This window comes from Notolabrus celidotus, chromosome 17 (assembly GCF_009762535.1).
Source record: "Notolabrus celidotus isolate fNotCel1 chromosome 17, fNotCel1.pri, whole genome shotgun sequence".
In the NCBI taxonomy this organism is placed as follows: Eukaryota; Metazoa; Chordata; class Actinopteri; order Labriformes; family Labridae; genus Notolabrus; species Notolabrus celidotus.
In genome coordinates, this window is record NC_048288.1 from 2,087,562 (window position 1) to 2,100,584 (window position 13,023).

The 13,023-nt window shown below is 38.6% G+C and overlaps 1 protein-coding gene across 1 annotated transcript; it reads right to left on the bottom strand.

Moving 5' to 3' along the window:
• Positions 1-1,827: 1,827 nt before the first annotated feature.
• Positions 1,828-6,103, bottom strand: LOC117828770 (sialic acid-binding Ig-like lectin 7). The gene is made up of 8 exons (XM_034706082.1): positions 6,036-6,103; positions 4,740-4,812; positions 4,089-4,469; positions 3,659-3,964; positions 3,114-3,386; positions 2,947-3,037; positions 2,797-2,833; positions 1,828-2,212 (listed from the first exon to the last, which is right to left on the bottom strand). The coding sequence occupies exons 2-8, from the start codon at positions 4,807-4,809 to the stop codon at positions 2,114-2,116; spliced, it is 1,257 nt and encodes a 418-aa protein (XP_034561973.1). The 5' UTR covers positions 4,810-4,812; positions 6,036-6,103; the 3' UTR covers positions 1,828-2,113.
• Positions 6,104-13,023: the final 6,920 nt, after the last annotated feature.

Sequence of the window (13,023 nt, forward strand, 5' to 3'; positions counted from 1 at the left end):
ATAATAAAGTTCATTTAAAAAATATACATCAGTCCATTTAAATTCCCATCTACTCATTAAAACAGGACACTAGACTTTAACATCATGTTGGTTTCTATTTCCCCTGATTCCTTAAAGCTCCACTTATTCTTCATCAAACACTCCATGTGACTTTGATTATCATGCATTCGCCCCCCATCTTTCAGCTGCTGTGAATAAGATTGCTTACATTTAAACATGTGGAGTGATAAAAGAGAAGATACATATACATTTGTTATTAACAACAGAAGAAGTCAGGTGCATGATGTAGAATAATTAAAGCTCCTGTGAGGAACTTTCACAATGTGTTGATTTTGGCGCCCCCTGTAGGTCAAAGTGTAAGTCGTATTTTCTGTCCCAAATAAATAATCTGACATTATTTGAACACTAAAATATTTCTCTCACTGGAAAAGAGTTAAAGAAATGAGTTGACACCTACCCCACCAGTGGTTTTAGACATTACAAATAACTACACATGAATAATAAATCTTGTCTCTGATGGTCCCGTCTGCTTTCATGGGTCATAAAGAGACATCAATATTATGATTTTGATGGTGTGACCTGATAGAAACTCCTCTCTGGAGCTTTAAAATGCTGACTTTCACAATGAAACAATGCAAACACAACAATGATTGGTCGAGTGGTGACAAACACAGATCAGTCATAACTCAGGAAAATGTTGTTTATAGTTTATTCATCTTTATAGTTTATTAATCATCCAGAAAACAGTTTGTGTTTTTAAGAGGTTGTGAAGAAATGATATATAAAAGTTTAAAAAGAAGGAACATTAAAACATTCAAACACTACAATGAAATTCAATCAGACGGACGATTCTAACAATCGTCTCCCTCTGAGTTTCTCCCCTTATTTCTGAACATGAAGAATATAAACTAACTGATCATTAGATCATAAATCATAAGAAATAACATGTTTCAGAGCTCCTCATGCTCAAACTGTACCTGCTTACATATTTAACATTTAGATTTATATTTAACATTAAGATTTAACATTTAGATTTATATTTAACATTAAGATTTAACATTTAGATTTAGATTTAATATTAAGATTTAACATTTAGTATGTTTAACATTTAGATTTATATTAAGATTTATGTTTAACATTAAGATTTAACATTTATATTTAAAATTAAGATTTAACGTTAAGTAAATTCAACATTTATATTTAAAATTTAGATTTATATTTAAAATTAAGATTTAACATTTATATTTAAAATTTGGATCGAACATTTAGATTTATATTTAACATTAAGATTTAACATTTATATTTAAAATTAAGATTTCACTTTTACACTATTTAACATTTAGATTAAACATTCAGTATATTTAACATTTATATTTAATATTTATGTTATATTTAAAATGAAGATTTAGCATTCAGTATATTTAACATTAAGATTTAAATTTAACATTTAGATTTAACATTTAGCATAATCAACATTTATATTAATATTTAACATTTAAATTTAGCAATTAAATTCAAATTTAGCATTTAAATTTAAAACTTAGATTTTATATTCAGTATATTTAACATTTAGCATTTAGATTCAAATTTAACATTTAGATTTAAATTTAACATTTAGATGTAACATTTAGTGTATTCAACATTTATATTAATATTTAACATTTAAATTTAGCAATTCAATTCAAATTTTGCATTTAAATTTAAAACTTAGATTTTACATTTAGTATATTTAACATTTTGCATTTAGATTGAAATTTAACATTCAGATTTGACATTTACATTTAACATTTTGATTCATCATTTAACCTTTTGATTTAACAGTGAGTTTTTAAGTTACTTTCAGTGTGCACAACAAACAGCCCCCAATGGCCCAATAAGTAACATCAGTGTGAATGTGCTGTATAAAGGTGACAAGACCTTGAAGAGTTTCTTTGGAAACTGAGTGACAGCTTGTTTAACACTTTATATTTCCTTTGTAAAACACATCAGATAGTATTAGAGGCACTCATAATCAGGACTTTATGGACTGTGGCCTCTGCATGGTCTATAAAACGCTGATAATGGACATATAGTCTACAATTTATTCAAATCATGTCATTGTTATTTGGGTTTGTCAGATAGGTCTCCCTGATGCAGCTTGTGAAGTCAGTACTCCCTGCTGTGATGATGGAAACTCAGCCGCTGTGTTAACATAGTCAGCTTCCTCTGCTTCCTGTAGAAGTATAAGAGGAAGAGGAGTTTAGAGAACTGTTGTAACACGTCACACACCGTCTAAATGTCAATGGTCTTATATAGACAAATATTGGTGAAGTGATCAACCATTAAAACACACACCAGTAATCATGAATCCACCTGATCAATAAGTCTCACTCAGGACCTCCCAGCTACTTCTCACAGTTGTGAAATCAAGTTGAATGTTTGAGGTTATAGACTGTAAGGATGTTGCTTCTGCTGTGAACTTATGGATAAATGAATGAAACCCTGACCCTGTCTTTGGTCTTACAGGCTAACTGTATGTACGGTCAGTGTGTTCACTTGGCTGCTGGTGTATTAACATGTTATAAATGTTAACACATGTTCTCTGAGCTGCAGGTACCCTGCCTCTGTCTCACTGCAACACCTCATTCTGTGTTTATCCAGAATGGAAACAGTGAGATGGGCTTTCTGACGGTGCTGTGCCGCTTTGCATTGTGGTCTGGTTTTACCACGCTTTGTGGATCACTGCTCAGACTTTCTCCTGAGGCATGCAGACCCTTAGTCATCTCACACAGACCCTCTGTTTCTCTGGGAGCTTACCTTCACTGGTTTCATGGAGCGTCTTGATCGAAACCACCTGAAGGAAACAGGATGAGAACGTGTTTCTTTTTAACATTATATGACACACAAGCACATTTCAATCAGACCAGCTGTCTGTACTGCAAATCAATATGTTATAGTTTGTCTCACCACTCAAAGATGATCAGTGTACTGACAAGCAACAGGATTCCCAGGATCTTCAAAACCACTTCAAGGCCAACAGGTTCAGACGAGTGATCACCTGTAACACAACAAGTCACCCTCGGCTCCAGAGAAGATCTTGTTCCTCTAAAACACCAGAGACAGTCTTTGCTCACCTTCAAATATCAGCTGGAGTCCTGTTGATAGTTGAATGTCTCGATCATTTCTGCATCCACAGAGGAAGGATCTCCCTCGATCACTGCTGGTCACCTTAAGGACATAAACCTGTGAATCCACTTTGATCAGTTCCAGCCTGCCATCACTGATCCTGTACCAGACAAAGTGGACAACAGGAGGGTTTCCTCTGCAAGAGCAAGTCAGGTTCACCGTGCTGCCAGCTGACACCGGATCAGAGGGAGAGATCAACACCGAGGTGTTCCTGGGAGAGTCTGGAAGATGTGACACGTGGAGAGATTGATGGAGAGATGAGGAAAAAGAAGATAAAGAGGGATCATTCTTACAAACTGTAGGTTTTCAGCTCCACACTATAAAGCTCTAATTCAGGGACACCTCCCTTTGTGGAAGGTCAGAGGTCAGGCTCTGCTGCAGCTACACACTTTGAATTGTGCGATTGTTGTTTCATGCAGTAAACATGTTTTAAAATCTAAAACTCAAATGTTCCTGTTTTCTGTTAAATCATCCAAATGAAAGAAGGTCTCACATGAAACACTGAGAGTCTTTGTCTCCTCTGCTGTCCTCACATCTCTGCCTTCATTCACAGGATATGTGGCAGAACAGGTGATGTTGTATCCATCATGGTGCTCTGACAGAGTGATGCTCTCCTGGATTTGAGTTGTAAAGGTTCCATCTGTGTTTTCCTCCATGTTGTTGAGAGAGTCACTTTGGAGACTCCAGGTGAGTTTAGGAGGAGAGTGTGGACAGGGAGTGAGAGCTGAGCAGGTTATAGTGACAGACTCCTCCTCCTTCAGGTCTCCTGAGATCTCTATTCTGGGGCTCCAAGGAGAATCTGAGTTAGATGAAACAAAGGTTTACATGAAAACATCTTTTTAAATACTGAACAATCTGAGTTTCTCATTTTAAACACTGACATTAAAGCTGAGAATGAATTTAGAAAAACAAAATGATCTTACCTCTCACTGTTATGTTCAGAGGGTCACATATAGCTGTTGACCTGAATGGCCAGTTCATGATTCTGAAGTAGTAAATGCCTTTAAATGTTGCATTGACGTTGGAGAACAGAGTGGTGCAGTTTTTCTCCTTCAGGTCTCCAGTTATGCTGATTGGATATTTGAGAACTGTCCATCTACTGTTATAAACCACATTTCTTGGATTGTATGTAATTTGGTTTTCTTTATTCCACAGTCCAAATGTTTCTCTTGTGCTGACAAACTGATATTCATATCTAGCGCTGAAGTTACACGGGATCAGCAAACAAGATCCATTCAGAGCCTCCATCCTCTGAGGTGAAGTGATGAAGAGACCTGACCGTTCAGGGCACTGAGTCCGAGCCCCTGTAAACCAGAGTCATGGTTAATATCATGTTGTGTAAAATAAAAGCATAGAGTTTGTATTTCTGATAAACTAAGAAGTAGTATGTTAAATGCTGCTCTTTCTCCCAGTCCTGTTAACAACATCAGTATAAATCATTTCATTTTGCAGTCAGGACATGAACATGTGGAAGAAGAAACTTCTCTGCACCCCTCTTTCTGCTTTGTTTCCATGAAGTTCAAACTGTAAATAATAAACAGCTTTAAATGAAAGTGAGTGAATAAACAGCTCACCTGGCACAAAGAGGACAATCAGAAACATGTTGGCTGACATGCTCACTGACAGGAATGACGGGACACTCATCACCTGAATTCAAAAAGTCATCATTAATCTTAATTTTCAAATTATCTTTATCAAAGCATCTGCTAAACAAAATTGTATTCATCATAAACAACCAAATATTAAGATCAAACCTCAGCAGCAGAACCAGTCCACCTCCCCAAACAAGTCAGCTGAAGCTGGATCACAGGTCTTTCTCAAGTGGTGATAATAGCAAAATATCAGGAGCAGGGCCACACCTCAACCGCGCCTCTTCCGTTTATCCATAAATTCAAACCTGACCATTTCCTCCTTTCTCGCTCTCGTTTCCGCATCCCTCCCTCCCTTCCTTTTTCTTCTTTTTGCTCCTCTCCTCCTTTCTTCTTATCCATAGGGTCCTGAGGGGGTTCGTCGTGCCCGGGTGCTGTGGTGGATCCCCTACGAAGCTTCCCCAAAGTGACTGCATGTTCAGAAATCGATAAATATAATAATCTGTAATCAATAAACTATCTGCCAATCTCATTCTGTTGTTGGTGATGTCCATGCTAGTAAAATGAGTCTTCACCTCTTTGTTCAGACTCAGAGTTACACCCAGTCTTCTTCCTCTGTGCTGACACCCTGAGGGTGAGGAAGTCAACTTTGATGCTTCTTCCCCTTTTTGGGGAAGTGTCAGACAGACAGACAGTTGAGGTGAGGAGGTGACAACCAGGTAATGGTTTAGACTAGAACTGAACCCAGCCCTCTGTGAAAATGACCGATCTTTAAATAACACATGTTACAACAGATGAGGGCCCCAAGCTTTAGTTCTTTCCCTGATTATTGTTTACTCTCAGTGGGTCTCATTCATGAAAGGTGAGTAAATCTGTGTGTAGATTTGCACATAAAAGCTCACGCTACTAAAACTCTACTGTGGATTCATGAACGGTGTGGGAAACGCAGATTTGAATATAAACACGTGTAAGATCATGAATGCTAACCCATCGTAAACTGACAGCACGCTCCCGGTGATCACCAATTAGCATAAATCCCCGCCCATGAATATCAAATAAACACCATATAAGGACACAGACCTGTGCATCTGGTCGGCCGCCCTGCAATCATGGCACAAGGTAAGAAGGATAGAGAGTGAAAAAAGAACTTCTCTGAGGCGCAGATTGAAATTATTTTGGGCGAGGTGGAATGTAGGAAGCACATTTTATGTTGTATGGATATAAAATGGTAAGTCTCTACATATAAAACACATGCATTTGTATAGAAGACTACATTCTTACCGACAAGCCAGCCGTCTCTCACAGCTCCATTCTCCAAACACGCAGTAAGCTGTCATGCGTCCCACCGGGCCACCGAGCCACAACGTTGAGCAACACACAGTCTGCATCACATATCAGCTGCACATTCACGGAATGAAAGTTTTTCAGGTTTATGTATGCAAATGCATCATCAGATGGAGCCTTGATGCATATATGTGTGTGCAGTCTATGGCACCAATGACATTTGGCGTGTTGGCCAGCGCGCTAAACCCCCACTTTACCTTGATTTACCGCTGTGCTCCATAGGGGAATTGAATGTACTCCGGCCTTAATTCAATAATGCCGGCAAGTACTGCCGGTAAAATGCGGCTCATTGATGGCTGGGAGATTCCAGATCTATCTGCCATCTCCCGCTGGAAGGTCCCTGTGACTAAGAATCCCAGCACAGAGAGAACCTGCAAATGTGCGGGTATGGTGTGGCTTCTTTTAGTTGGCCTCGTCAGATCAGGCTCCAGTTAGTCTGTGTGGTTTGTAACAAGAAGTTCACATTTTAAATAAACCTAATCTAGATCTCAAAGCTTTAATTGCCAACTTATTCATTGTAAAAATATGTTATATATATATTTTTAATATTTTTTCAGTTTAAATTACGTGTCTCAAAGGCATCTGCGTATTGTGTACATAACAGAGAGCAGTACGTATTAAAATTGTAATTTCTGACAGTGACAAGCAGTATTTATGTGTATTCCTACATTTACACAAGCTCTACACACAGTCGGGAGCAGGTGGAGATTTTCTGAGTAGTTACTCACAGATCAGCTCTACCAAATGTGGTAGATCCGTGTAAATTTCTGCTGCACACGCTTTACACACAAATTCGTGCTGCTCACGTTTCATGAATGAGACCCATTGTTTTTACTGACACCAAACCTGATGGCCTGATGGACTCTGAGGTGTTTCAGGAGAATATGAGGAACATGTGAGATCAAATAAAATCATTATAATAATAAGAACTGAGATCACATGAATGTTAAACTTAAAAATACTTCCCCTGGTAAATGTACTTTCCCACTTCTTCATGAGTTCACATGAACCACTTCTCTCATGCAGACTCATCAGCCACTCACAGATGAAGTTTAGTTTCTACTTTTAGTGAAACAGACATCTCAAACTGTTAGTCTTCATTAAAACAGGAAAGTAAGACATCTGTCAAATGTCTAATAATGACCTTTGTGATAAATGCTTCAACATTATTTTATATACTTTATTGTGTCAATGTTCTTCATACATGAGATACATGTCTTATAGGTTCAAACCATAGACTGTATATAGAATCTCTCCACATGTCCTGAGTTTGAAATAATGAATGATGTGACACAGCTGTGCTTCATGTGTAAAATATCCATCTCTTTCCATTTGGACAGTCATGTTGGTTTTTAACACAAAGAGGAATCGTTCCAGTGGACAGAACCTGAATCCAGACCTTATTACACTGTGTGAGAACTGTGTCATGTGTTCCAGACCCTGCTCTGTGACGTGTTATCGTCTGTGTGTGTTTGTGTTGATGAATTCCTTCCATAGACCTGCATGTGTCAGAAATGTCATACAGTTTTCCAACCAATGTCATAAATAGGACCTATGTGAGCTATCACAGGTAGTGATGTTCAATACCACCGATTTCCTTTCCGATCCGATACTGAGTAAAATTCAGGCTGGTATCGGCGATACCGATTCAATACCGAATGTGTCTGGTAAATCTGAAAAAAGTTGTGTATTTTTGAGTCATTTATTTATTTATTGATTTTAAACTCGTAAGTATATGGAGGTAGCGACCTCATTTATAATATAGCCGAGCTAATTCAACAGAGAAACCGAACAGAGGACACAATCATACAAAATATGTGAAAATGGTGTTTTAAAAACAAAAACATAAAATAAGTAAAACAATAAAACCATTAAAATAAATTATTGTTTAATTTTTAAGAACTAGAACTAGTAGTTCCCACCAACCGCGTATCATATAGACAAGATCTCAATGGTTTAGTTACTTTCCACTGTGTTCCTGTTAATGATATACATCGCCTCAAATGACTGAAGTACCAAAAGTATCCATATGTTGATTTGAGAATCCATTTTAGAGCATAAAGATCTGGTATCGGAAGTATCGATATTTCAGTATCGATCTGCACATCACTAATCATAGTCAGTCCACACTTGCTCTGGGAGTCGTGGAGAGCTCTTCTCCCTGCAGAACCTGGTTCGGGTTGAGACTGTGTGTGTCAGATGGAGATCTCGGGTTTCGGGCTCGTGATCTCAGAAATACTTTATTTATCCCGGGGGGAAATTCAGTCATGAAAGTTGCTCCTATAAATAAATAATATGAATAGAAGAAAGTAATTAATGAGCTATAAATAAAATTACAATGAAAATAATGATAATAAAAGTATGTTCAGAAGACAAAATAAGCTATGTAGAAAATAAATACATGGTTGAAGTAATTTGTTCCAGGACTGTGTGCCTCTAACAGACACTACCATCTGACTGAATTTAGTACATCACAGTCTCCTCTAGTTTCTGCTCTGGTATTTATCACATTGTGTTGTTTCTGAATACACTTGTTCAATGATGGGGGACAAGCCCATTTCAAACTTTCAAAACAAAACAAATACCTTCAAACGTTTGAAAGTTGTTAAAGCTAGGGTTGGTAATCTCGGAAAACCAGCATGAATTTGAATGTAGCTTTTCCTCATGACTCCGTCTAACCCCTCCCCTCCTCCCTCGGAGCTCCTCCAAAACGACCCCCCCCCCCGCTCACATGCACGAGCGCCGCTGACTTGCGACCATATGATCGTGACCTTTATCAAAACTGGTCCTCACCAAAACATTATCATGAAAGTTAAAAACACAAACAAACATGGCTGCTGTTAGTACTCACAGCTGTCATGCTAGCATTATACGGCGACACTATATCAGGAGAAAAGTTATAACACATGTAATACTGTAACAGATCTACTGTTTGTTAAACGTGTTCAGTGTAGATGTTCTTAATTCCTACAGTGTTGACGGTCAGTGAAGGCATCAGGAGAGGTGTAGAGTGTGTGAGCAGGAGAGAGGAGAGACAAGAGGAGAAGTTCTTCATTCATTCAAACATTGATTGTTGTTTTGTTGGTTGGCGTGATCACGGCCGACAGTGACCGGTTATTAAAGATCAACGTGTTCACCAATCGGCTCGTCATCACTACAGCGTCTCTGATCCGGACTACAGTCCTGAGTAAAGCACCTCATCGGGTCAGAGGGTTCAGGCCCGAGGTCGAGCGAGAGGGGCAGTCAGTAGAGTCAGGGGAAGCAGAGGCAGGAGACGGGGACTCAGAGTGCACGCCGGGGAAATGTACGCACAGGAGGCGGGCAGAACGGCAGGACGGGATTTGAATGGTTTAAAATTTTGGCACCCAAAAAACAGTGATTGGTTGGTGTTTTCCCAGGTTTACTCCGGCTGTAGATAGCAGCTTTTTTTGTTCTTTTTAAAGAACACATCATGTATTGATTACCATCAGGACATAAAGATCATTTTAACCAGTATAACAAAAAGTGGATCTAAATCTGATTAACAACCCCAGCTTTAATGTTTGAAATACTCTACTTGCTTACTATGTTGTATTGATGGAAATGAAGAGGTTTCCTGTCCTAAATGTTGCCTATCCTCTTGAAGAGAGACCTCAGGGGTTTAACGTACTGGCTGTTGTGTGTGTGACATTGTATGCATTTAATCTTTAGCTGACTGTGAAGTGAGGAAAGGTATTGTAGGGCTGAAATTTGAGAGGTTAAACTTAATAATATTAAAGATTAAAGATTAAAGATGGCACACAGTTTGTGGAAACATGAGTTTGACATTACAGTGAGTTTGACAGCAGAGGCAGCTCTGCAGTCACATTACCAGGGTATGACTAGACTTTCATTTGAAATGTGTGTATCTTAATATGCTCCAATGTTTGACAAGGCTTTTTAAATCTCATTGACCTATTGTGTACTAATATTCAGACTTATCTTGTGTTCCACATTTTCTTTTGTACTTTAATAAACAATGAACAGTGACAAAGTTTTTGTCTTGAAGATATTTATTGCAGAGTAATAAAAACCTTGGCTCCTAAAAATACGTAATAATCTCATCTGCATTTATTGGTTCAACATTTCCACATATTGTGTTTAAACATCTCCTGAAATAAAGGAATTTAATCACATTTCAAAAGTGTCAGAATACAGTGTGCATAGCAGAGTCTTTGGCCCATTGAAACCAGTTTATTGAGTAGTTAGAGCTCATTAGCTGCTCATTTGAAGTACATGATGAGATATGGACGCTCCAAGCTTTAGGTGCATCTTAAGTTCATTAAAGTTGACTTTATTTTCAATGTTTTTATATTAATATCATGTTTGTACATTTCTCAGTGTATTCATTACAAACCTATAAGCTTCATGTATGACATATATAACATGAACATACTGAGGAAATGAACGTCTTCCTCTCTGTTCATAAAGTTCTCTACATGTTCTCTCTAAGCTTTGCTCAGAACATGGTCAGCTCACCTCGAACCTCTTCACTTTCACTAAATTCATTTCATCCTTCAACACAGAGGAATGCAAACCAAACACACCTACAGAGATATCTTCTCCCTGCATACACTTTGAAGAACACACACACACACACACAGAGAGGCTGCAGTTTGTTCCTCACATGTGTCTTTCATTGAATGTGACTTTACCTCAAAGTTTGCTCCACAGTGCTGACTGAGTCCTGTTTGTGAACATGTGTTAGAACATGTAGAGGTTCTATGACAGCTTGATTACAGTATGAAGGAGTGAAGCCCTGATTGGATGACACATGAATGAATCCAGATGCATTCAGGGGAAAGTAGGAAACATGTTGCAGACTACTTTTCCTGTCCTGCATCTTTACAAGCTTTAGATGATGTGAAACAAGGAGAGTCACCTATAGCAGGTGTGTTTCTAAAGAAGCTGTAGAAAGAGCCAATCAAAGAAAATGAGCGTATTAAGTTCAACATTCTTTTGATTTATTGAATAAAGACTCAAAGGTTGACTTTGTTGGAGTCAAAGTTCTTCCGTTTCTTTTTCATCTCTCGTCTCACTTCATTCATCAACAAACAGTTTCATTCACAAAGAAAACATCACTTAGAGAAACAAACATGAGGACACAAACACATCCATAAACCAGCACACTTCTACACCATGTAAAGGTGAAGCTGCACAATATTATCATTCAGTTATGATGGACAAAAACATGCGTCCTATTTCCTCCTGATTCTCTCTGATCAACCTGCTGCAAGCTAACACCATTAAATATGTAAGAATTACAGGACAAAGAAATACAGCTATATTCTATATTGGGTCAAAATGATACTGAGGTCAACATCATCCTCTTCTCCTTCATGAAGCTTCAATCTCAAGCGCTCTGTTGACAGTGTCAGCGTACACCTTCCTGAGAGAAGGAAACACACAGACAGAGTGGTGTCAGAAAGACAAACAGCAGCAGCACTTTGAGCTGATCTCAGTAAATCACAGCTCATGAGAGATCAGGAGTCAAACTTTATTTTAACATCACCATGGAGCTGTCCTCCTGGAGAGGCTCACCTTGACTGATTTGTTGCAGCATTTGAACCAAAAGCAACTGAAAGAAAAGGAGGAAGAAGAAAAAGAAAAGGTTGAACATTGATGTTTAAAGAACACTGTAAAGAGACAGGAAGTGTTTGGCTGCTAAAGATCATTTCACTGAAAGTTTGTCTCACCACTCAAAGATGAAGATTGTACTGTAGAGAAGAACTATTCCAAGGACCTTGACTGTGATGTAGACACCAACCCCGAACTGTGAATGAACTGTTACAACACAGCATGCTTTATAATGTTATGTGTCTGAAACATCATGCACTGTAATATACTCTTTGTTCCTTTATCTTTACATGTTAGTGTTTTACTTTCAGAGGACTATTTTATATAAACAAGAACAGATAATGTGAGTTATTAACAGGAGGCCATTACTAAGGAACAATTAAATACATACATACACATTTAATTAACACACACACACACACACACACACACACACACACACACACACACACACACACACACACATACACACACACACACATACACACACACACACACACACACACACACACACACACATACACACACACACACACATACACACACACACACAAACACACACACACACACACACACACACAGGTGAGAGTGGAGGACTGGGTTGACTTATATAATAAGGTTCAGTACAGTTCTGTATTTACCTGAAGTACTCAAATGAATCCTTGAAGACGTCTGATTACCAAGATCACTTGTGGCCACGCAGTAATAAACTCCTCCTTCAGTCACATTAAGGCTGTAAGACTCTCCTTCAGATACCATCACAGGTCTGTTGTTGCTGATCCTGAACCAGGTGAACCTGCTGACAGGAGGCTTGGCTCTGCTGGAGCAGGTCAGGTTAACCAGGGTACCTGCTGACACCAAACCTGATGGACTGATGGACACTGAGGAGCATCTGAGGAACAAAGAAAGATAAGCTGACATCCCATAAATCATCATATTCTGCCAGGAGTCAATATCAAACTCTGGTTGTCTCACATGAAACACTGAGAGTCTTTGTCTCCTCTGCTGTCCTCACATCTCTGCCTTCATTCACAGGATATGTGGCAGAACAGGTGATGTTGTATCCATCATGGTGCTCTGACAGAGTGATGCTCTCCTGGATTTGAGTTGTAAAGGTTCCATCTGTGTTTTCCTCCATGTTGTTGAGAGAGTCTCTTTGGAGACTCCAGGTCTCCTGGGACTCCAGGAGAGTGTGGACAGGGAGTGAGAGCTGAGCAGGTTATAGTGACAGACTCCTCCTCCTTCAGGTCTCCTGAGATCTCTATTCTGGGGCTCCAAGGAGAATCTGTGAGTTAGAAACAGACTCAGGATCAGCTTCATTAGTCAAATA

Coding starts and splice junctions, on each gene's coding strand:
- LOC117828770 (XM_034706082.1), bottom strand. CDS start 4,809: ATGAGTGTCCCGTCATTCCTGTCAGTGAGCATGTCAGCCAACATGTTT. Junction 3,387..3,658: donor AAAGACTCTCAGTGTTTCAT/GTGAGACCTTCT, acceptor CACATCTTCCAG/ACTCTCCCAGGAACACCTCG. Junction 2,213..2,796: donor GCTCCATGAAACCAGTGAAG/GTAAGCTCCCAG, acceptor ATACTTCTACAG/GAAGCAGAGGAAGCTGACTA.